The following is a 22,285-nucleotide window of genomic DNA, read 5'->3' as shown; positions in this document are numbered from 1 at the left end:
TTCTTACCGAATTTCATAATTACAGATTTATTTTCTTTTTCATGTCGGAGGCGGCTTGATTTATACATAACAAGTGGCAAACGAAGATTTTGTATAGAAAAAAAAAAGAAAATTCCTTATGCTAGCTACAAAAACCTGCCAATTTTTCCCCCCGAGTCTGTCTTCCCACTTTGCTTTCCAATGAAGATGGATGGGACCAGAGATGTCTCCATTGGACCAACAAAAAACATACATTACACATTTATTCTGATGCATTATACATTTTCAACCTCAACATGTTAGATTTGTTATACTGGAAACCACAGACAAAATCCGATTTCTTAATGCACACATTTGCTCGCAGACTGCAGTACAGCCCTTCCATCAGTACCTACGCCTTTCCAAGTATTGACCTTCCATCTTAGACACAGGTAATTACTTGGCATGATAGATTTAGAAGTTGCACATGTACAACTGTAGCTTATCTTTCCACCGCAAAAACTAAAGGAAATAAAACTTTAAAGCCATTTTGAACATCATTACAAAGAAAAACAACGTGAATACCAACTCAGTCTAAAATCTTTCCAATAAAACTGACTTCTGCCACTTGCTGTGAAGTTTTGATTTATTAACATCCTCAAAATTGCCCCCCAACAATGCCAAGTTAACCACCATTTTACTTCTTTCTACCTATAGCTTTTACCACGTTAACAAAAGAGCCACTTTCAGAAGTCCACCCTATCCGTGTTTTTACCACCAATTGTATAGTGAAATTACACAGGGGAGAAGTTTGAATAGTTGGAAGAATCACACTTGAAATGACCGTTGCAAAAATTCCAAAATTGTACCAAAAAAAAAAAAAAACACCTAAGTGAGCTAGAATAAAAAAGACGTGGCAGAACCTCTCAAGTACAATCCGTCATGTGGCTATCCCTGCACATCCCCCTCACACCCCCCAAAAGGGTTTTAAGCTGCCTCAGTGAGGTCACAAAGTATGGGAACCATGAATCAGTCATGGGCAAACTTCAAGGTTTTTCCCTGACGGGAGACACTCAATTTTCCTGTGGGAATGGTGAAACGAGTTAAAGTGACCTCCTGGATAAACTGACAAAAAAGTGCTTGCACTAGTGGTGGGACATCATGGGGGGGGGGAAAGACAGAGCACAGTATCAGTCATTTCTGTTTCTCCGCCCTAGCCCCTACAAAATGGTCTTTTCATAGTAACCTGACTGGGATCACATAATGAATATTTATTAGGAGGGGCCTTATAAATATGCATGTTTGCAATCAATATGTACCCTTAAGGGAGAAACTGACGTGTCTTTCAGCAGCTTATTTTAAGATTACGGTGAGCAACACGTTAATTGTACGTGCAAGATACACCGCCTGGACTTGAAACTGAACTCTGATTTGTGTTGTTACCCAAATTAGACTGTGAACTGAGATGCAATTACAAGGCACTGCAGCTGTAACAGTAACATTGCAGTACTTGGTCTCAAGAGTACAGCTGTCGCAAGTTTTTCAGTTTCAACAGCAGCTTCCAGCAAATGTGCAGCGATCATATCTGTATACGTGAAACAGAACTTGTCACATGATGGTGGTTAACAACTACTATCTCAATGGGAGATGCTGAGGCACGGTAAATGGCTCTTCATGTACAGTACATCTACTCCATTATAAACAAGGGTTTGCCATATTTTACATCATTTTCACCATTGCACACCAAGCAATGCGTACAGAAGGTCTATATTTTGGCCGGTACAAAGCACAACATAGTGTAAGTAGTGATGCGTTGAGGCCTTTGTGTTAATTAGCATGCCTGATTTAAGCAGGTGGGTGAAGACACCATGCTTGTGCCTTGGGTGTTTCCCATACAGTGACAATATTGTAGGAACGTGTCGTTTCTCCAAGATTGAGCTTCAAATTTTTGTCCATATGAGAAGTGTGCGACTGAATTTTGCTGGGTGATTCAAACACTAGCCACGCTGGTGCTCTCTTAATACTCCGGGTTTGCCCTGCACCACGCACTGCACAAAGTGGAAGTCTGTCGATTGCTACAACGCTGGAACGCGCAACTCGAGACAGTCTTAATGTTACTGGCAGCCGACAAAGTTATCGTCTACAACTGAACATGCTCCCCGTTCCCTCTGCCGGGCCCCCCCAAAAGAAACCTGACATGTTCCCGTTCAAAAATAAGAGAACAATAACTGAAAGAGTCAACAACTATGAACACAAGTTGCTACATCGAAACAAGCTTTGGCACTTGACAGAAACTACTGTGAGTGGATCCCACAATATGAATCTTTAGTCATTTGCACTTAGTGAATGTCACACGTTTACATCGGAGCATACTCAATTCCTCATTCTGAGATTCTGAGAATATGATGGGGGTGAAAACACTGGAAATGCCCATCAAATGCTACTTGTGCAAGGCTTAAACAAGAGTCACAAGAAATCGAATTTTTGGTGTATTGGGTCGTATATGGTCAACCTTTTCTTTTTATAAATACATATATATTTATGCCGTACACAGAAAGACAACAAAATGCTAGATTCTTCGCGACAAGGTCCTGTCCCATTATTTGGTTAATGTCACTTCGAGTGACTGGACGTCACTTAAACAAACCGACCGACACAAAGCAACAATATATATGGGGAGGTAGAGGGCTTCTCTAAAAATAAAAAAAAAAGTGGATAGATGTAAGCCACTGTAATTAATAAAGAATGCTAGCTTTCGGGATACACAGCTGAAGCACCAAAGGCCTTGAAGCTGCCGTTCCAGTGGGCCTCCACGCATACGTAATAAAATGGGTTCATGATTTGGCCGGAGATCTGGGCCCCATCCTCCTATGCAATATGAAGTCTGTATCCGACGGGAGGGTTATTATGGTAGAATTCATTTGAAATCTTAAACATTCAGCAGGTCCTCCAACTGCTGAAGACTCCACGTACTTCTTCCACATCTCAACCAGGCAGTTGATATGATTGAAAATTAAATTGTCTACGACTAGAAAGTAAAGGTAAGAGTTTAATCTTCCACGGTAAACTAGAGAAAATCAATCTACTGACGATGTCTCTGCAAGATGAGATGGAGTTTTAGTGTCCGGGCACAACGTACACATGCCAGAGGCAGCTGCCTTGATTTCTCAAGAAATGTGTACCTCCATAAAGAAACTGACATCAAATAAAGCAGTCAGTAAAACATGGAGCTCGGGTTGTATTGAGAAAGTGAACCACCCCCATCTTTAAAAAACAAAATCCAATTTGTCTTCACATAGGCATTGATGACATTGAGGCATAGTGTATGTTGTATCTCCTTGGTCAACTAAGTGGGCTGTGTGCACAGTTTCCACAGCCATGGATGAATGTTTGTGCTGTTTGCAACAAACACACCTTAACACATTAGAGGTTTTGCATGGTAGCCATCTTGCAGGGCAGTCCAGCTGTTCCACAGGGAAGCCTTCTTTGTGCATCCCCTGTGGAACAAAAGGGCTGACCTGCTAGACGGCAGCCATGCAAACCCTCCAATAAAGCACAGGCTTACAAAGCAACAAAATTTAAAGGCAACATCCCCTCTCAACTTCACTTGACGTTCTGCTCTTGTGCTCCAAGCCACGGCCAAAGGCCTTGTACAAATGGGCACAAAAGGTTCTAATACAAGAACTCTGGTTACTGGCAAAAATTTCATGATATAATATAACTGTGACAGGTTTTAACCTGCAGCTGCAGGGCCAAACTATTACCCTCTAACTGTGCCAAGTGCAGCCAGTTTTCTGTAATTTACATGGCATCTGGAGGGTTCCAGTTGACACAGCTACCTACAAAGTGCTCTGCTTGGACATATATGCTTAGCACAAGCGACCAGCCACGATGGCACACACAGTATAGACCTTTGCACTGGTTCTTAAGCATCCCAGCAGAGTTTTGCTTAGCATAATGCATTGTAAACTTGCTACACATTGAGTTCTGATTGATGCTTAGAGTGCAGTTTTTCCCCTCAGCAAAAGAATTCAACTGAGAGCCTTCACAAAATCACGCTCAATGGTTTTACTATAAAGCCACCAGTTCTGTGTCTGGCAAATCGGCAGGTTTTAAGCGGGCAACCCTACAGGCTCGGGAGGAAGGAGGGAAGCGGGAGGGTTTCTGTTTAAAGCTAAACATTCTTATCAAAATTTCACAAGATGATGGATACATTTTTACGGCAGAAAAGCAAAGATAATTTCGAAGGGGTCGAAGAATAAAAAAACCAACGGTAACGTCTCACTGTGAAACCCACGTTCACTGAACTGGAGCAAAAAAATTAAGAACACTGTGTCACCGGGCAACACGTAGAGAAAAAAAAAATCCACGAAAATATTAACAAAAATAGACTTAACACTATGATTACTATAAACTCGCTTGTCGTATCTACTTAACAGGATGTTCGGCTTGGATGAGACAAAATAACTGACTCGGTGACAGGCAACGTAGGATACTCACTCAAATTATTCAGGACAGGGTATTGTAATATTCAGTTTCCTTTACACCGTAGACGACAACAGAAAAAAAAAAACAAGGAAGAAAATTTGGGCATGAGATATAAAACGACCCGGAAGTTATTCGGGATTGGGTTTTTTTGCACGAAAAATAATGTTTAGGTTTTTCTTAAATATCTACAGCTGATCAGTGAAAACCATTGCTGTTGTTTTCGGGGAAGGCTAATTCAGGATGTCAAGCCACGAGGGATAATAAGAAACCGAGAGGCATGAGAACCTGCCATCTTTGGCTGGCTATCAGTTGTCTCCGAATTCTTTGCAGGCCTTCATTCTGCCTCAGAGGTGAGCGTTCTACTTTGCCCATCACCGGACTCCTCCTACTCTCACAGTAAATGCCTGTTATGTGTGGTTGCCTTAGTATTCCTTCCAACATTTTTGTGTTTATTATTTTGTTTTATGATATAGTTATGTACATTCACCTAGCAGACGCAGCGGCTGCTAAGGGAGGCTAATACTATGTCATGTAGGCGTTCTCATTCCGTAGTTTCTCTAAGTCTTTCTCTTGCTGCCGTAGAAATAATATTCTGCAAAAGAAACAGAAAGCACAAAAACAGAACCATATTTAGGGTCTGTTGTACCCCTGATGGGTGAATGATGTATAAGTAACGAACGCTTCTAAGGTGAACTAATGGAATAGATCATTCTGTCACCTCAGGAACTTTTTTTCCATTGCAAGGATTTGAATCATTCATTGTTTACTTTATACAACACCTGAATAAATCCTGTGAGTACAAGTTTCTGTTTGGGGTAAAAGCTTGACACGAAGTCCCAAGCCGCAACTGAAATTTTGTCTGCTTGTGTGAAGAGCTGACTGCCCCTCCCATACAGGCTCAACAGTATAGATAATGGTATTATACCACATAAGACAATAACGCTGGATTGATGACCCAATCTGGGGATTTATGCAGGTGTTTTTTAAACTATATTTGCATGATTGATGACCCAATCTGGGGATTTATGCAGGTGTTTTTTTAAAGCTACATCTGCATGATTGATGACCCAATCTGGGGATTTATTCAGGTGTTTTTAAAGCTACATTCGCATGATTGATGACCCACCAATCTGGGGATTTATTCAGGTGTTTTTAAAACTATATTTGCATGATTGATGACCCACCAATCTGGGGATTTATGCAGGTGTTTTTTTAAAGCTACATCTGCATGATTGATGACCCAATCTGGGGATTTATTCAGGTGGTTTAAAACTATATTTGCATGATTGAGGACCCACCAATCTGGGGATTTATGCAGGTGTTTTTTAAACTATATTTGCATGATTGATGACCCACCAATCTGGTGATTTATTCAGGTGTTTTTTAAAACTATATTTGCATGATTGATGACCCACCAATCTGGGGATTTATGCAGGTGTTTTTTAAACTATATTTGCATGATTGATGACCCACCAATCTGGGGATTTATTCAGGTGTTTTTTAAAACTATATTAATGACACTGAATGAAGTAAAGTTGTCGACCCTTCAGCAGAGGTCATACCTTTAACGAGAAAAAGGCTGATGTGTATTCATCGCAGTAGTAACACGTTAGTGACCAAAGTGGCCAAAAGTGGCCAAAACCAGAATGTCCATAGCGACAGAAGACAGTTAGCACTGTTACAATTTTGCTCATGAAAACTGATGGTTTCGAACAGTCTGGTCACTCAATTGGTGCTTTCTAACAAAAATTCTCCAGCATTAGGTTGTCATGAATATGTTAACATGAAAAAGTCACAGAAGATGCGTCATTGGAGAAACGCTCTACTTTGTGTGATTCCTGAACGGTTGATAGAATTCACAGCAGAATTGAGGAGGTGGGTGAACCACAAGCACAGTGTCTGTGCACACATACCTCTGCTCTTGCAGTGTTGCTTGTATCTCTGATACCCTGACGAGTGATCGCGCAAACTTGAGATCGGCTGAAACCTTTGCACAGAGTTCTGCACCTAGCGTGTGGGACTCTTCAAATAACCTTTGGGCCTGTAAGAAATTGAAGGAAAAATATGCTGTTAAACTACTGCATTCTTATGTCGTACCCTGGGGATACGTGTCAGTCGCAACAAGCTGCATATGTAGTAAAGTCTGACATGTTTCATGGGGCTTTACCTTTGAAGCCTATCGGTACACTTTAACCCTCCTTTGGTTTTACAGCACAAATGTGCACAAATGCCCACAGTCACTGGTGAGCATGTAGTTTCTATATGGAACTCAAACACGCACAGGTTCAGTGTGTACACAGTAGGTTGTCAGCACAAAATGACCCAGGGTCTTTTGTGCAGTCCTCTTCACTGCATTTGGTTTACTGCACAATGATGCGCATGAAACAGAGCGCAAAGTTGTTGGGCAGCACAAAAGTGCAATCTGATATTCCTGTGAGGGACAGTTAGTGCAGTGCACAACACAACACAACACAACACAGCTGTACTTCTTTGAGGTGTTCACCAAATGACCCAAAGAGTGACTTCAGCATAGGAGGGTTAATGACTAACCCTTACCCCCCTAACCTGGCTGTGCTGCTGCCCTGCTCTACGCAACAACATCAACAGCTATGAAAGTGTGAAGGCTGCTCAAACCGACAAACTCCAACAGCTAGAACAAACGGCCTTTTGTTCACTGCTCGAATCAACCAAATCCGACAAAAAGCGCCCACTGTTGGATACTGTTAGGCTAAAGGAAGGTACCACACTTTCTTCACACTGAACCAAAGGAATCGGTAACATTTTACAATACGATTTTTTCTGAACTTTATTTGTGATCATTTAATCTTCTCAGATCCATCATAATCACGGTGGTAGGACTAAGCAAATTCAGACCAGCACCTATGCTACACAGATTTGCGAAAGGTATGCAAAATGTTGATTCCAAATTTCCACTGTTTATATAAAGCCCAAAAGTAGCGTAACAGTGAGGTAACTTATGCATCACGCTGCTTACTTGTCTGTCCAGAAGCTCTGAGGACCAACCGCTAACATGCTTCGTTAAGGACTCATTGTGATACAGAGCTAGCGAGGGGCTGAGCGTTGCCACTGCAGGCTTCTGAGGTGTAGTAGGTAGGCTGGCCACTCCTGTCCCTGACTGGCTCGATGTCTGGCTGGGCGTTGGACTAGGGGGACAAGACAGGTAGGGGAACAAAATTACAAAAGTCAACAGGTTGAATATACAGATGGCCATGGTGTCATAAGCGGAATAAAAGCACTGCTTTCCTGTTTGTTTTGCATGTGCCTCTGGACATCCAGGGCTTGGTAAGCAACGCTCTCTCATGAATGAAGTCACAGTTAGAAAGGGTGTATTTTGAGGCAGTGGTAAGTACAATAACCTGGTAAATCCTTGAACGACACAAAAATCTTTCCCAGTTATTCAGCACATTTTTAGAACAAGTGGCATTTTACTTTTTCTGCGATAGGCCTGTTTGATATTCAGTTCTCTTCATATTGCGATATCATGAAAAAATATCGCGATATCCGATATTACAGTGATGACGTCATTTTCCATTCATAAAATAAACATGACCAAAATCCCCACTATGTCTAGAGAGCCAAGTTTAAAAAAAAAACCCAAAAAAGATGTACAGGCCTATGTATTATCTACAAATTTAGAGCTTTTATATGCTGGTGGAAAGCAAATTTCAACATGGAAATTGTGGACATCATATATCATATCATGGCACAGTACGGAAAAAACTATTTCCCCACATACATTAGCAGTAAAGCTTGCTAAATAAGGCAACCCCCAAAATGGACAGAGCACATGCGTGTTACTAGAAGAGCCACTGGTATTGATGCCCTCACCTCATTTCTAAGTCGTCATTTATTTCTCTTAAGCCGGCATGTTTTACTTGGTCCCTTTTCTACAAGACCACAAAAAAATCCCTGAATGTCGGCAATAAAAATATCACGCCTCGGTATTGGTTTCCTTGCCGCGGATGCCTAGAAGTGCATCAATACCAGGGACCCCTCTCGGGCTACACGCATGCGCTATGTCCATTTTGGGGGTCGCCTTATTGAATAAGCTTAACATGTGGGCCATTTTCCAATATTCGACTTTGTCTCTGTTCAGGCTTCAACTGTTTTTTGACTAACATGACTTTAAAGTTGTGAGCGCAATAGCAAGTTTGATAGTGGCACAAAACATCAAGCAAGATGCAAAAGAGCCAACCATTACAGTTCTTCAATTTAATTGAAATGCTTCAGGTCCACAATCAGGAATTGGTTTAGACGACGAAGCCTGAGATGGAGACGAAGTTGAATATTGGAAAACGGCCATGTACGTGCACGGCGTATGACGATCTTGAGCCCTGAGTGAGAGAGCCGACTTAGCTGGAGTTTACTGTACAATACATTCAATGACATTACAGGTGCGTACATTCTGTTGGTTTGGTTCTGCCCCCTAATACTTTTAAGACCCTTGCAGCTGCTTGGGGCCAACAATGACTTTGTGGTTTGAGGTTTTCAGCGGAGTATTTGTGTGGCCTAGATGCAGTAATCCCTGGAGGGCTCAACACGCAGTGCACTGACTTCCCTATGTGCAGGTACAGTACATCGTTTGGAGCTTATTGTGATTTTCAGCATATTGATTTGCACGATATCCTGATATGTGTTTTTACGAAAGATACGATATCCGATATCAGCATCATATCGAAATATCGTGAAATATCGCAATATCCAACAGGCTTATTCTGCGAACCTTCAGCAGTTAAAAGTCGCTTGTTCAATGCAGTACATACAGTGTGAGTTTACATGAAACAGAAACCTGATGGATTGGGAAGCAGAATAGGAGGCAAACTAAGGGATAGGGACCGTTCTTCATCATGGTATGCAGTATCTGTCCACAGAGATAGTAGTCATATGGCAATAGCTGAGAAGGGGTGAGATCAAGAAACAGCAACTGCTGAGAGCCGCAAATAAAGACAAAGGAGGGGTAAACCATTTTTACCTTGTTGAAACTGGACTTGGCTGTTGGCTGTCAGTTTCCATCTGACCATCCCTGACGGGCTCCTCCGTGTTAAGATCGGGCGGATGCCCCTGCTTGACATCCGACGACACCCGGCTCAGGTTGGCCGGTAGGTTGGCCACTGAAGTCGGCGTGGTGGAGCGCGAGTCCGACTGCGACTGGGAGTTACTCCTGGACTGCTGCGGGGGCTGCTGCACGTTGCACTGGGAGGGCTGCGAGGAGTGCGACGACTGGGACTGCAGCTGGGGGTGCTGCTGCTGCTGCTGCTGCTGTTGGTGAGGTGTGGTGCAGGCCTGGTTGCGCGGCGAGGGCTGCGAGATGGCTGGCGAGGAGAGGTCAGAGACAGACGCTACGGAAATTGGAGACTGGTTAGACAACCCTGCATTGAAATTAATTTGGAAAAGAAAAATTACGTGTCTGTCAGCTATGAGCGTGTAGTCTGATAACGGAAAACTTCAGTTTTACTCAGTTTCATTCAAATTCTCTTTTTGTCCATTCAACAAATCTTAAAAACACATGAATCCCTAAATACACAAAGTGCTGACCAGAGGACTGTCACTGATAAAACACGCCCTCGTTTCCACTATTTACCTGTCAAATACAAGAAATGGAATACATGCCATGTAAACCAAACTGAATAGTACATTATTCAAAATATTTCAGGGGCAACTCACTTTCGAAAGCTTCTTCGACTCGGTCACCGTGGTGATGGAGATGGCCATGCCTCTCTAGCGACGGGGAGTGGGTGGGGAATAACTTCTGTGCTACTGGTGGGTGGAGGCCTTGCTGGTTCTGCTGGTTGTTGTGGTGAGGTTTGGACAGGTGAGGGGAGGGCGTGGCCGTGGGTGTGCCGGGGGAGGAAGTGGTTCTCACCCGTGGCGATTCTGCGGGCAAGTGGAAAGTGACAATGTGTAATTCAAATCCAGAAGCGCTGGAACGAATCTCCTCTCAGACTCTTGAAATGATGATGTCATACCTACATGACATCATCATCAAATGTTTAGGACCTGTCTGTTCCACACGGATCCAGATCGCGATCAGTGATCCTTCCATTGGTTCACTGACACCAAAGCCCACCTCATGAATGGGGTGAAACAAAGCATGATGCCTTTAGTATACAGGCCTTTCTATCCTTGATGATCTTTGATCCAAAGTACTTTGCATTATTTTGAGAAAGTGAGACAGAACTTGGTAGCCAAGCTGTCAACTTGCACTGGGCCTTAGCAGAACAATTTGTTAGCCCTATTTATCTCAGGTTTGCTTGGTACATAAAATTTGTGAAGCAAAATTCACCTGCTTAGCAGCTCTAGCAAGATGGGCCATAGTAAAAATGTTTAGTTGTTTGTTGATGGGTCCGGATTTTATTTTGGGTTGACTGAGAGATGTACTGTTCCTCTTAAAAAATAGAGTTGACAGGCTAAAACAAAAGAAACCAGCAGGGATGCAAGTGCACCTGTCAAACTTTTCATTGACACTTGTCAGGTTGGTGTAGTATCTCTTTCCTCACCTTCCACCTCTAGGGGCCTGCGTTTGAATCTGGCATGGTCCACATGTGGATTGGGTTTTCAGTCCCTACCCGAGTTCGTGGGTTTCCCCGAAACATTTATCCGGGAGTTTTCCTCCCATCTCTAAAACTGAAAATGTCTTCATTGTCTTCTTCAATCATTATCACCCCACAACTGGCACTAAATGCACTGTTGGATGATCAGATATAAATAAATAAGTCTCCTATGCAAATTTTAAAATCACATTTCATGACTGTCGCAGAAGTTCTAGTAGAACAATTTCCATGACACTTTGCACATAAAAGTTGTTTGGTGTTATGAACTGGACTGCCATGCATACTGCTGCAGACAAGGACACAGCCTGGTAATTTATCACATTTCAGTTACCACATAAAAACATCCCATCAAAAATAACCACTCCATGATCTTGATTTCCATTTGCTCTGACAACCAGATTCCAGGATGCCATATTTTCCCCAATTTTCCATGACTTTTCCATAACTTCCGAGGACAACTTTTTCCTAAGGATTATTCAGGCTTCTTGGCAACCAACTTTCAAACTCTTACAAAAATATGGAACCTTCTGAGTGGACTCGTTGACTGTCTGACCATTATCCATCACACCAAACAGTTCAGAAAACTTGGAGGGCCAAACGTTTTGATCCTGTAGGAATCTTTTTCAGGGACCTTTGAAAAAGATACTGCTAGGATTATAACACCCCAGCCACTGACCTTCAAGCTTCATCAGATTACTCTAAGCAAAACTGTTGAAACGGCATGTTACAATGCCAACGGCTACTGAACTTACCGGTACGATCCCTATCGCCCTTTGAGTGGGAGACAAGTGGTTTAAGCCGGCCATAGATATCAGTGGCCAGAGAGAGTCCACCACCAGTACTGCCACTGCTGCCCCCCGTAGGATGAGCAACACTACCACCGGAGCCGCTGCGTGCTTTATCGTTAACGTTAGATTGTTCTCTGTGATGGGGGTATTCCGTCTCGTGTCTCCTGTCACGCTCAGTCCGCATCCCCTCGTTCTGACTCCGGGACAGGGAGCTGTAGGGGGCCTGGTTGGACTGCTGCGAGGGCCGCCTCTGGGACAGACTGCTATTGGTGCTGCTGCTGCTGCAGGAGCTGTGGGACCGGGCGAGCGTGGCCTCGCTCCCTGTGGTAGCTGGTCTGTCCTGAGGTCGAAGGGCGGGTCTCTCCGGGTTTCTGCTGCCTGAGGACCGTTCCTGAGGCCGGCTGGAGGGCCTGTCTGGGTATCTGTTGGCCTGCTGCTGGTGCTGGGCAGGTGATGGGGTGGGTTTCTCACGGGATGACTCGATGGAATGCTTGCTGTTGGTATCACCTACATTGAAAATCAGATTCATTCCACTTGCAATTCTTCCGCTTTCATGTTCGAAAAAAAAAAAAAACGATCTGCACATCTGCCAAGAAAAATTTACAGATGGAGGGAACTTTACATGTTATATTCAAGGGCAAGAATTACAGTCGCACATTTGCCATTTACCCAGTGAACAACTTACCCTGCATCGCATCACAAAATGTGCCGTGTTTTGGACAATCTGTGATCCAGTTTTAAAAATGGATTGCAGGTTTTTGCGATAAAATATGCGATGGATTTTTTTATTTTAGAAATTTTGAAAAACCTGCAGTTTTATCAGTGGAATAAAGAAAATGTTGAGAAAACCACTGAGTGCAAGAAACCAAGGTCCTGTTATTAGAATCCCAGTGCATGTACATGTGTTTATAACGATACGTATGTGGTAATCCTGAAACCATGAGGCATGTGACGTAGCAAAAGAACCGACAACTTGCCACAAAAACACCTTTCCAAGAGAATTTTCCGATGAACATTTATCAAAATATTTGTTTCTGTTACGGACACGAAAATATGTGTAAAGATTAAATTATAAACATCGATGTAACACTGGTGCCACGACTCACGAATCTGAACTATTTACTGATACGTTTGTCTAGTCACAAAAGACTGTCCATCAGCAGAGCAAGAACAGTGCTGTGATACATGTGCATGTATGTATGCGCTGCTTTCTGCATATAGCGCATGCAGCCGAGCGAGGCGCAGTGTGCACATGCTCTAGCAAAGTGCCTGGATGTTCAATCCAGACCTCGAAAAAAGTGCACATTTCGAAATGATGGCCGGGGCGACACCATAGGCCATGTACACATTAGTATCGCGGTATGACATGATCATGAAGTTACCTGCCATTGTACCTGTTTCGGGGCCAATGATGACGCAATTCTTCTGTGGACCACTCTGGAATGATTTTTTGCACGCGTGATGGCCAAAATGGCGAACAATAATGAACATATAAAACCCAAGCTTAAGTGTTTTAATGTGATTTAAATTTCAACAGAAACTGCTTACCAAAAATTGATCAGTTGCTAAACAAAGTCAATTTTTTGCTATGCAAACAAAAAAAGTGCATAGCGAATTTGCTATACAAAATTTTAACATGAAATCGCTCTCTGTTTACCACTTCTGCTATTTGTTCAACCAAAAGCAGGAGTGGTCGGAAAAAATGTCCGAAAGACATTTAAAGGTTACAATCCCAAAGGCAAACCTTCATGGTGTTTTTGCCCTGGTTTTGCATTGCTGACATTGAGAATGTGTTCTCATGTGACATAGTCCTATCAAAAGCTGGTAATGGCAGGATGAAATTGTTCACGAAATGTCGAGCTCCATCACTGCTATGAGCACTTTATAAAGGCTATGCAGTACTCACTCCTATGCAATGGGACTGTGAGTGCGGCAAAGTGTAAGAAAACTTCTTCCTTTGGGCAGCATACACAATTTAGGAGTCACAAGAAAGCCAAGCTAAATTAAACTCACTTTTTGAAGGTGTGGCATCTCCACTCTGAGCTGGTCTTGGAGACTCCTTGACAATGGGTCTCTCCTTGGAGCCAAGAACTCGCTGCAGTTTCTCTCTGTCAGGTAGAATAGCCAACCAGAAATCACTTAATTACTTGAAGTTAGTACCATTTTTTTCTCCAGTACTTCTGCTCTCATACTTAAAGTACATTTGATCACAGAACCCGTACTCTGCACCCTTTTTGTTCTCATTCCCATGAAAAGTACACTTCCATTCTGTACCGAAAAAGGATTTCAGTCCAAGATTTTTGACAGTCAACGTTCAATGTACACAGATGTGCATGGAAATGAGAGCGCCTCCGAAGTCTCTCAACATTCAGGCCTACATGAAATTGCCAGTAGATATATACAAATTTGAAAATGTATGAATCTCTATGGTGCACTTCCTGAAATGTCTCCACCCGTCATGTTACGTCATGTGAAAAACGTATGTTATATTAACACCCCTAATGTGCCCAGATGAGATTAAAAAGTCATTTCTGGATCTACCCAACTCCATATGGAATGTACAAAACTATGTTTAAAACAGTGTACCCTTTTCTCAAAGCCTAGTTTCAAACTGCTTCTTAGAAAAATATCCCTCAACAAGCCCCACATTTCCTTACTCCACAAATATCAGCTAAGAACCAGTCAAAAGTAATGCAACTAATGCAACATTTTGGCTGGTAACCTGCAGTTACTGAGCAAAAACCATTCTAAACTGGGAAAATGTCTGTGATTTACAGCTCCCAATATTGGCCTTTGGAGAATAAGTACACGATATTTCTGATCTCCAGTGCTTTGTTTAGAGAGCAGATTCAAGGATTTAACAGAAGGTACGAGAGTAGAGCAATGACAGGATAACTAGATTCGCTTTTTTCAATTGGGTAGGGGGTGGAGATATTGAGAGCATCTCACCTCTCCAGCCACTCCTTGGGCTTCTCCCACTGGGACACCTCTGTCCTGCAGTTGTAGTAATACTTCTTCCCTGATGAACTGGTGTGTTCTGTCCACTCTCCTGCCTTGGCCAAGATCTGCATCATACACATTGGAACGGTTAACTACAGAGCTCTTCACAGCAAAGAGGTTGTAAAATCTTTTCCCTTATGACAATGCAAGCTTTCTTCAAGTATTTCTCAGTGCTCTTGTGAAATAACTTACTCAAGCACCTGTAGTCAAACAAGTGCTGTCTGATAATGCAAATACAGTCTTTCAGGGACCCCGGGAAGGAGATATCATTCTGTTTCTACGATCTGTCAAATTTTTGTACGTAACTGAACTGTAGAACCGATACGGGCGATGTATCCACTTTGAGCAGAAGCAACCCTTCATCAAATGAAAAGAGCCATGTTCGTCAGGGGTGTTCATTTTGTTGGTCGCGATGCGACTGTAACGCGTGCATTTCATAGTCGTTCGTGAACCAGCAAAGTTCAGTTCCAACCAAAGGAGCCTCCGTTGCTAAGAAAATTGCACCCTCTCTTGGTCCAGCTCGAGGCTCATAGCTGATACAACCTGCTTTTTACTCTAAACTTTGTTGCTTGAAACTAACAATCTTCTAAAACCAAAACCTTATTTTCTTTCTTCTTTTTTAAAATCTGCCCATTACAAAGGCAAAATTATTGAGGATTAGATCCAGACAGCTGGCAGGTATTTTTTTTACAATTCATTTTGACCATTACGGTGGATACAGGACTTCTTTGGCCAATTAAATAAGTCCTAATATTGTCCTCATTTGCATTTTGGGCTGAGATTTTCATAAATTATCACCTACATGTAAATTTATCCTTTTTGCAATGCACATACAGCTTGTCATCCACCTGATCAAGTCGTATCACATTACTGATTACCTACGTATTACCATAATGCTTGATTTACACCCATTATTAGCAACTGTAAGATTCAAGCTCTGAACAATGGACTCCTTCAACACGCAAGCAGTATCACATACGTGCAGATTCCAAACAAATGAGCCATTTGGAACTGAACAGAATTGTGTGCACATTTGATATCTACCCTTGTGTGTGGTACTTCCGCAGTTGCCGGTTATCATTGATTTCTTGGACAGCCCATTTTCTTGGATTTTTTTTACTGTACTCAAATTACGACTAGCAAAGTGGTTCTTATCCCATGGACTGAACAAACAATTGGAGGTAAAACACGCACCCTATGTGAACCTTCCATTATGTCACGGGCTTTCCTGCACTGAGTGTAACTCGTTTTAATTTACAAAGTTGGACCACTTTCTGTCTCAGTAACACCCGAAACTTTCATATTTTTGCAAGAATGCAGCCCAAACAAGGAATTTAAATTGTTTTTCATGTATTTACAGTTTATCGAAAGGTTTCCCCCACCATTATGAAGCCTTGTTCCAGCCGGTTATTGACAATATTTAGGTGCCTACATGTATGAACGCTACAAAGATTTCTAGAGAGTCAGGGTTGTTTATTCGACACAGACTTGAGCAACCTCACCGTTTTGATGTGTCTTTCATGATCTGTGACATGGGAGTTCGTTCCATGGTGATTGACTGCATTCTCTGCTGGCGAACTTCCAAGTGCTGCACAAAACATAAATAAAAATTGGCAAATTTGGTTATGTGATTTGTGTTACAAAGTTCCCCCCAAAGCGTGCTCACTTCTTAAGGAGTTAATTCGAAAGCAGAGTTTCGACACTGAAATGGCATGGCAAAAAGTAAGGCAGAAGAACAGTCAACTTGAGAAATGAACGGAGGAGGAAAATTTCAGACAAAAATCCCAAGATGTCCCACTGGTTTCCTTTTTTGTGTGGCAAAGACGCTGCATGGTGATGTTGCTGTGTCGTGTCCTTCGCCCAAAACAGACAGACATTGTGGGATGATCTTCAACATGGTTGCAAATCAAAAGCCAACACGGCTTAAATACGACAACATCCAACACAAGTGAAGCAAGAGCCCTACGGCACGTAACAGAATGCAACATAATGTAACACTTAACAATTAACAACTATACGTCCCTTGGGTTTTCAAAATGTCACATCACACATCGCACCATTCAACAAGTACGTCACATCATTGTCTTGATGTTTTCCACTTGTTTTTCCAAGGGAAATTATGGGTGACAAAGGAATCTTTGAATATGGGCAACTAGCAGTTCCTCCATAATCTCGTACACCGCAGGGCACATGCCTGTGTGCACATGACATCATACAAAGCCGTCTGATGTAATGCCTCGCAGTGAGTGTGACATGGGGTTATATCGCCTTGTCATGTGATCATTCAGGGCCAACAAAAACAGTATTCAACACAGGAATGAAAATGGACTTTGCTGCACTTTGCTCTCTCTGGCATATATACTGGCATGATGAATCTACACGCCTCATCTTGCCATTTGTTTTGGCGTTTGGTAGTTCAGACAACTTGTACAAGTTGCTGCAAGTGATGGCGTTAGCAATCAAGCCCCTGAATTAATTTATTTTTGGTGAAATAGAACGTTAACCAAAAATTGAACAAACAAAACAGAACAGAATTTCCAGAGGTGGATGGACGACACTCACCTTTTTGCTTCTCCCTTTGTCGCTGCAGGTACGACTCTTTATTTCGATACGTACGAGGGCTACTCCGATCGTTGGCCTGTCTAGATGCAGGGCTGGCCGCGGGCCGCTGGTTGGGCGAGTCCCTGTTGGCGATGTGCAATCTCTCGCGATGGTCAGCATGGTCAGTGTGGTCAGAGGGCCGGCCCGACATGGAGCCTGTGTTGCCGTCGCTTTTCCCACTGTGACCCTTGGCTGGAAATCTGTCCACAGTCTGAAAGTTTGCCAAAAGAGTAACAGGTTTTGAAAAAGGAGTTCAGGCCAGGCTTAAGTCAGGAGGCTGGACGGAGAAGTCTGAATGTCAACCAGAAAAATTAAAAATTCTGTTACCAAATTAAAGTTGTGAAATCCCTGCACTTATCAAATTGGTGGTTCACATCTTTGAACTGAAAAAAAATTCAATACATTTTGAAATTGGTCCGAGTATTTTCTATAACAAAAGGTCATCTCAACTAATGTGGTTATTTTCAATGCAAAATTCTGCTATCATACTTTTTGTCACAGTGATTGAGTGCCAGACAAGTGTAATAACCAAGCAAGTATGGGGAAAAAAGCATGCACAATGCTGTTAATGACATATTTTACAAGGATATCAACTTTACATATAAAAAGGGAAATGCTTGATAAAATTCCCCAATCAACAAAATGAAAGTTATTATTGCATGCCTGAAATAAATTGTCATTATTATAGGAGTTCCTCATGACTACACATTTCTCTAACAGCAACTGTTGATACTTCAGAATGCTTTACATTATTTTTTTCCTCATTTAGACCACAACTGCAGACAAAAGGTCATTCATGTCCATCAGTGAAGCAATATTGTAGACATTTCTGATACCACTCACAAGTCAAAGTCGCTGAGTAAAAGATACAGTTAAGAAATCAACGAGACAAATACGACCGATCTTTTTCTCTCCATGCTATAAGCAATACAAAAAGAACTAAATTAAAAACACTTTCAAACTCGGCCCAGAGACTCAGAATCATGTGACAGTACCAGCACTTATGTGGCATCGTGTGCCTCTGAAAAAGGCTCAAAAAGGATGGCGTGTCCCATGGAGACAATAAACACAAATTTAGGTCACGTTTCACCTGGCTTGACACTGGTCACAAACAAAACACATTCAACCCCCATGGCATTTGGCAAGCTTCTTTCTCAAAATCCCTGATTAATTTCTATACTGGCTACACTAACCCTCCTATGCAAAGATACATTCTTGACAAAGTTGTTATGTCGGTCAAAATCAGTCAAATTTCCCATGTGTGTCAGTGTACTGGGGCAAATCAAGTGGAAGGAATTTTTGGACTGTTTTTGACTGTTCCTATGGAATTTGTATTACTACATAGTGCCAGGAAGCCATCCTTCATGTTACAAGCAGTCTTAAATTTAGAAGAATCTGGAACAGGGTCCCTCGTCCAATGCCGCCACCCCACAAGCTAGATTTCTGATAATGATGACCCCCTCCAAAATTTTGTTTTAGCTTACACGGGACAGCTAACCACAGTATGGCTGCTTTGATGAGAAGACAACTGGAGAACATGTGCACATTACTGAAGCCCCTTCAGTTATGATCCTGCTCGGACGGCAACATTAGACCCTAAACATCTCAAACATTCAATGCCACTGAAGCAACATTGACTCTCAGACCCATGTGATGACAGTTCAACCGATTGGCTGAGATCAAACGCACTCCATCCTAAGCTAGTGGCATCTACCATGCTCATGACCAGAAAAGTAACCAGGTCACTCTCATGTTTTGAATGGCATCAAATGAGACATCTTTACAGCACAAGGCCGTACAGCAAGCGATATCCTTTCAATAACAGACTATCGTTACCACACAGTTTCAATCTATTTATGTTAAAACTGACTGGTATAGACAAATTTTTTAATGGAAAGTGTATCTAACAAAGAAATTCCGTACATTTCTGGGAAAACATGATAATCATGGTTCCCCATTTCAGAAATGAGTTTCTGGGGTGAACAAAAGTGTTTTAGCAGCGACAAAAATGGCTGAGTTTTTTCTGCAGCCATGTGTTAACTACTGATTGATTTCAGCCTGGTGCACCAGCGTACAATTTATGCACAGGTTAACCAACCAATCGACCAGCAGTGGACGGATGTCACCAATCAAACTTGGCTGCTGCTGACAGCTGTCAGTTGGCGCTGTGAGTCTTTTCTTGTCTCATTTCTCTGGTGAACCTGATTCGATTCCTGCCATGGACACTGCATACAGGTTGGATTTTCAGTTCAAGAAGAGAGAGCTTCTCTTCCAACATAAGTAACAAATAATTCATCTTTGTCGCCTCTCAAGGTAGAGCTGGAAGTTGAGGGCAAAACGTTTTACAGCAGTTATCTGGGTACTGAGCTAACAAAATGTGGAAAATGACTAATACGACCAATATGCATAGTACTTAAATCATTCAAGTACGTGTTGCCATGTACATGTACACTGACGTACTCACTTAAGTATGAATGACAAGTTTTCCAAAGACACATCTTCTCCCGATCAGAAACACCATGACATGTTCTCTGTCAAATCAAGATACTTCTGGGTAACTGACTGAACAGCAAGATATTTCTATTATAGATTTTTTTTTCCTAAAGGGCTATCAGTTGTCACCTTGTGCCAATTCAAAGTCTGTGACAACACTGACGAGAAAAATGTTTGAGTCAATTTTTTCTTCAAAGTTCTGCTTGAGAAAGTATCTGGTTTTGACAGAACCCATCATAATTGTGCAGCTGCTCCACAGAATCCAACAAGGTTCTTCTTGATTGACAATAAATACAGCAGTCGGAGTTTACCTCCAGGTTACAATTTACCTGCTGTTCTCACAAAAGCAATTTCAGAGGCGTTATCGACAAGCCCATTAAGACTGATGTTGCATTCACCATCATGACTCTACAGGCAAGCCGTCACAAGAACTTTCAGGATTAATTCCTAATGCAAGCCGAGACAATTTTCAGCTGGAAATTCCAAGACCTCAACCAGTACTTGCCAGTTTTCTGTTATATTCGAGGAACTACACTTGTGTGAAAATAAACTAATCCATGCGAAAGCTACATAACTTGGTTAGAATCAAATCATCATGCTCAGGGCAGTTGATTGCCTTAAAAACACATTCTTGAAAATCCCAAAATTGTGAGCAGGTCCATAACCATTAGGATTTTTGTCTTTTAGGTAACTTTACTTCTTGTCCAAAAGCAAGCATAAATTAACATGAAATTACAAGTTGTGAGGAATATCTTTTGTATGGCTTCATTATTTGACTTGTGCCCGTGATGAATGGAAACCCAGGGCAAAAGCATCGAGTGTAAGTCTTATGGACCTCCTTTTTGGGGGGCAGTATCAAGATTAACATTCCAACTGTCAGCTTTCACAACTTTTCCATCTTTTGCCATGTACCTTCCGAGAGCTATCCTACTGTGCTACACCAAGCAATGGCTACAAAGTTCGGCAACTGCACCTATGACATTTAAGTGACATTTCTGAATGCAGCTTGACAAAATACAATATCCACAGCTCCTCAGTCACAAACAGTTGCCATGACACTTCTAATACATGGAACCCTTCCCTCCATGCTGGAGAAGAGGAAGGTATATGCTTGACCTGCTTTATTTCAAATTAAGTGCAACAATCACAATTCTTGGGGGACTTATGTAGGAATTTGTAAAGTGAACCATTACTTTCTTTATAAGAAATAACCAATAAACACTCAATTTACTTATGCCTTCCTCTTTCATCTGCACCACTGATAAGATTGAAGAGAACTGATTCAATTTTCTTTGGCATATAACCAATTGTTTTAGGTCATTCTACTGTTCCAAAGGTCTTCGTGATGGAGACGACAATGGAGAAGACAATTAAGCAAATGCGGGTTTCATTGCGTATCGGTTGTAGACTAAGAAACTCCACTTTTCTGTAAATATAAGGTCCCCTGGATGTAGGATTATGATTGCTGCATTTAATTCTGTGGAAGAAAATCAACAAACATGACAATATTGCTTCAACAAATGAATGACAATTTGTGGTTTCTTTGCAGCTTCAATGCTTGATTTCCACAGGCATGGAAATAAAGCATGTGAAGCCAGAAAATGGAGTAGCAGTTGTGCCCGACGATCAACAGCTCTTCTGTCTTGAGAAACATGTAGAGGAAGGTTTTCCGTCTTTCAGGAGATGCCGAGATTATCAACATTAGTTGGTGTTCTCACACACCTGGAAAGGATGGGCTTCGTTCCTGTCGTGGAACCTGCAGAGGGAAAACAAAGAAAAGGCGAGCATTAATCCATTTTGATATATTCCTGGGCATAAAAGATCACAATTTTAACATGACTGCTGTTAATCGAGGGACTCTCGTGGTCGTGGAAGTTGACACTTGACGTAGGTGCTCATGTTCATGTGGCAAACACTGCCCATTGATTTGGACTGGCGGTTGCAAATCGACCCCAGATAAGGAAGATAAATTTCATTGAAGAACTTGGCGACAATTACCCATCACTGAGTCTCGGATGTTTGCTTGCATGCATTACCATCAATGCTAGTGTGTGTGGAGTGAGCCAGATACCGAAAAAAGCGTGGCTCGAAATCCCAAAATTCGATTTTTAGATCACTCCACAGCACATTGCATTCCATTAGGTGGGGGAAATCGCCATGATACATACGGGTATGCTGTGACCTCTCGGCGAGTTTCGGTACAAGCCGATGATTACCGATAACACGACCTGGACAAAACAAAACAGACCAAGCGCCCATGGTGTACTCCAGATGTTCACAGTTAGACATTATGAAGTTTCTCATTTAAAATAAAACATATTCCATATTTGTAAGAAATTTTTGATCCTACTAATCTTTTCATACAAATAATACACTTATTTTTAG

At 42.0% G+C, this 22,285-nt stretch overlaps 1 protein-coding gene across 1 annotated transcript; it reads right to left on the bottom strand.

Moving 5' to 3' along the window:
- Window positions 1-22,062, bottom strand: wac (WW domain containing adaptor with coiled-coil). The gene is made up of 12 exons (XM_087134949.1): window positions 21,899-22,062; window positions 21,623-21,656; window positions 17,369-17,618; window positions 16,309-16,394; window positions 14,756-14,871; window positions 13,820-13,914; window positions 11,771-12,313; window positions 10,132-10,341; window positions 9,440-9,836; window positions 7,442-7,610; window positions 6,360-6,487; window positions 1-5,038 (listed from the first exon to the last, which is right to left on the bottom strand). Exons 1-12 carry the CDS (start codon window positions 21,937-21,939, stop codon window positions 4,969-4,971), a joined length of 2,139 nt encoding a protein of 712 aa, XP_086991075.1. The 5' UTR covers window positions 21,940-22,062; the 3' UTR covers window positions 1-4,968.
- Between the last annotated feature and the right edge of the window lie 223 nt (window positions 22,063-22,285).

Source organism: Acanthaster planci, linkage group LG03 (assembly GCF_054643075.1).
Source record: "Acanthaster planci isolate LZ-2023a linkage group LG03, COTS_SCS, whole genome shotgun sequence".
Taxonomy (NCBI): Eukaryota; Metazoa; Echinodermata; class Asteroidea; order Valvatida; family Acanthasteridae; genus Acanthaster; species Acanthaster planci.
Note: the sequence above shows the minus strand (reverse complement) of the source record. Positions and strands in the feature narration are given on the sequence as shown.

Coding starts and splice junctions, on each gene's coding strand:
- wac (XM_087134949.1), bottom strand. CDS start 21,939: ATGGTAATGCATGCAAGCAAACATCCGAGACTCAGTGATGG. Junction 10,342..11,770: donor GGGCGATAGGGATCGTACCG/GTAAGTTCAGTA, acceptor ACTTGCCCGCAG/AATCGCCACGGGTGAGAACC. Junction 6,488..7,441: donor CAGAGCTTCTGGACAGACAA/GTAAGCAGCGTG, acceptor AATTTCTTACAG/GCCCAAAGGTTATTTGAAGA.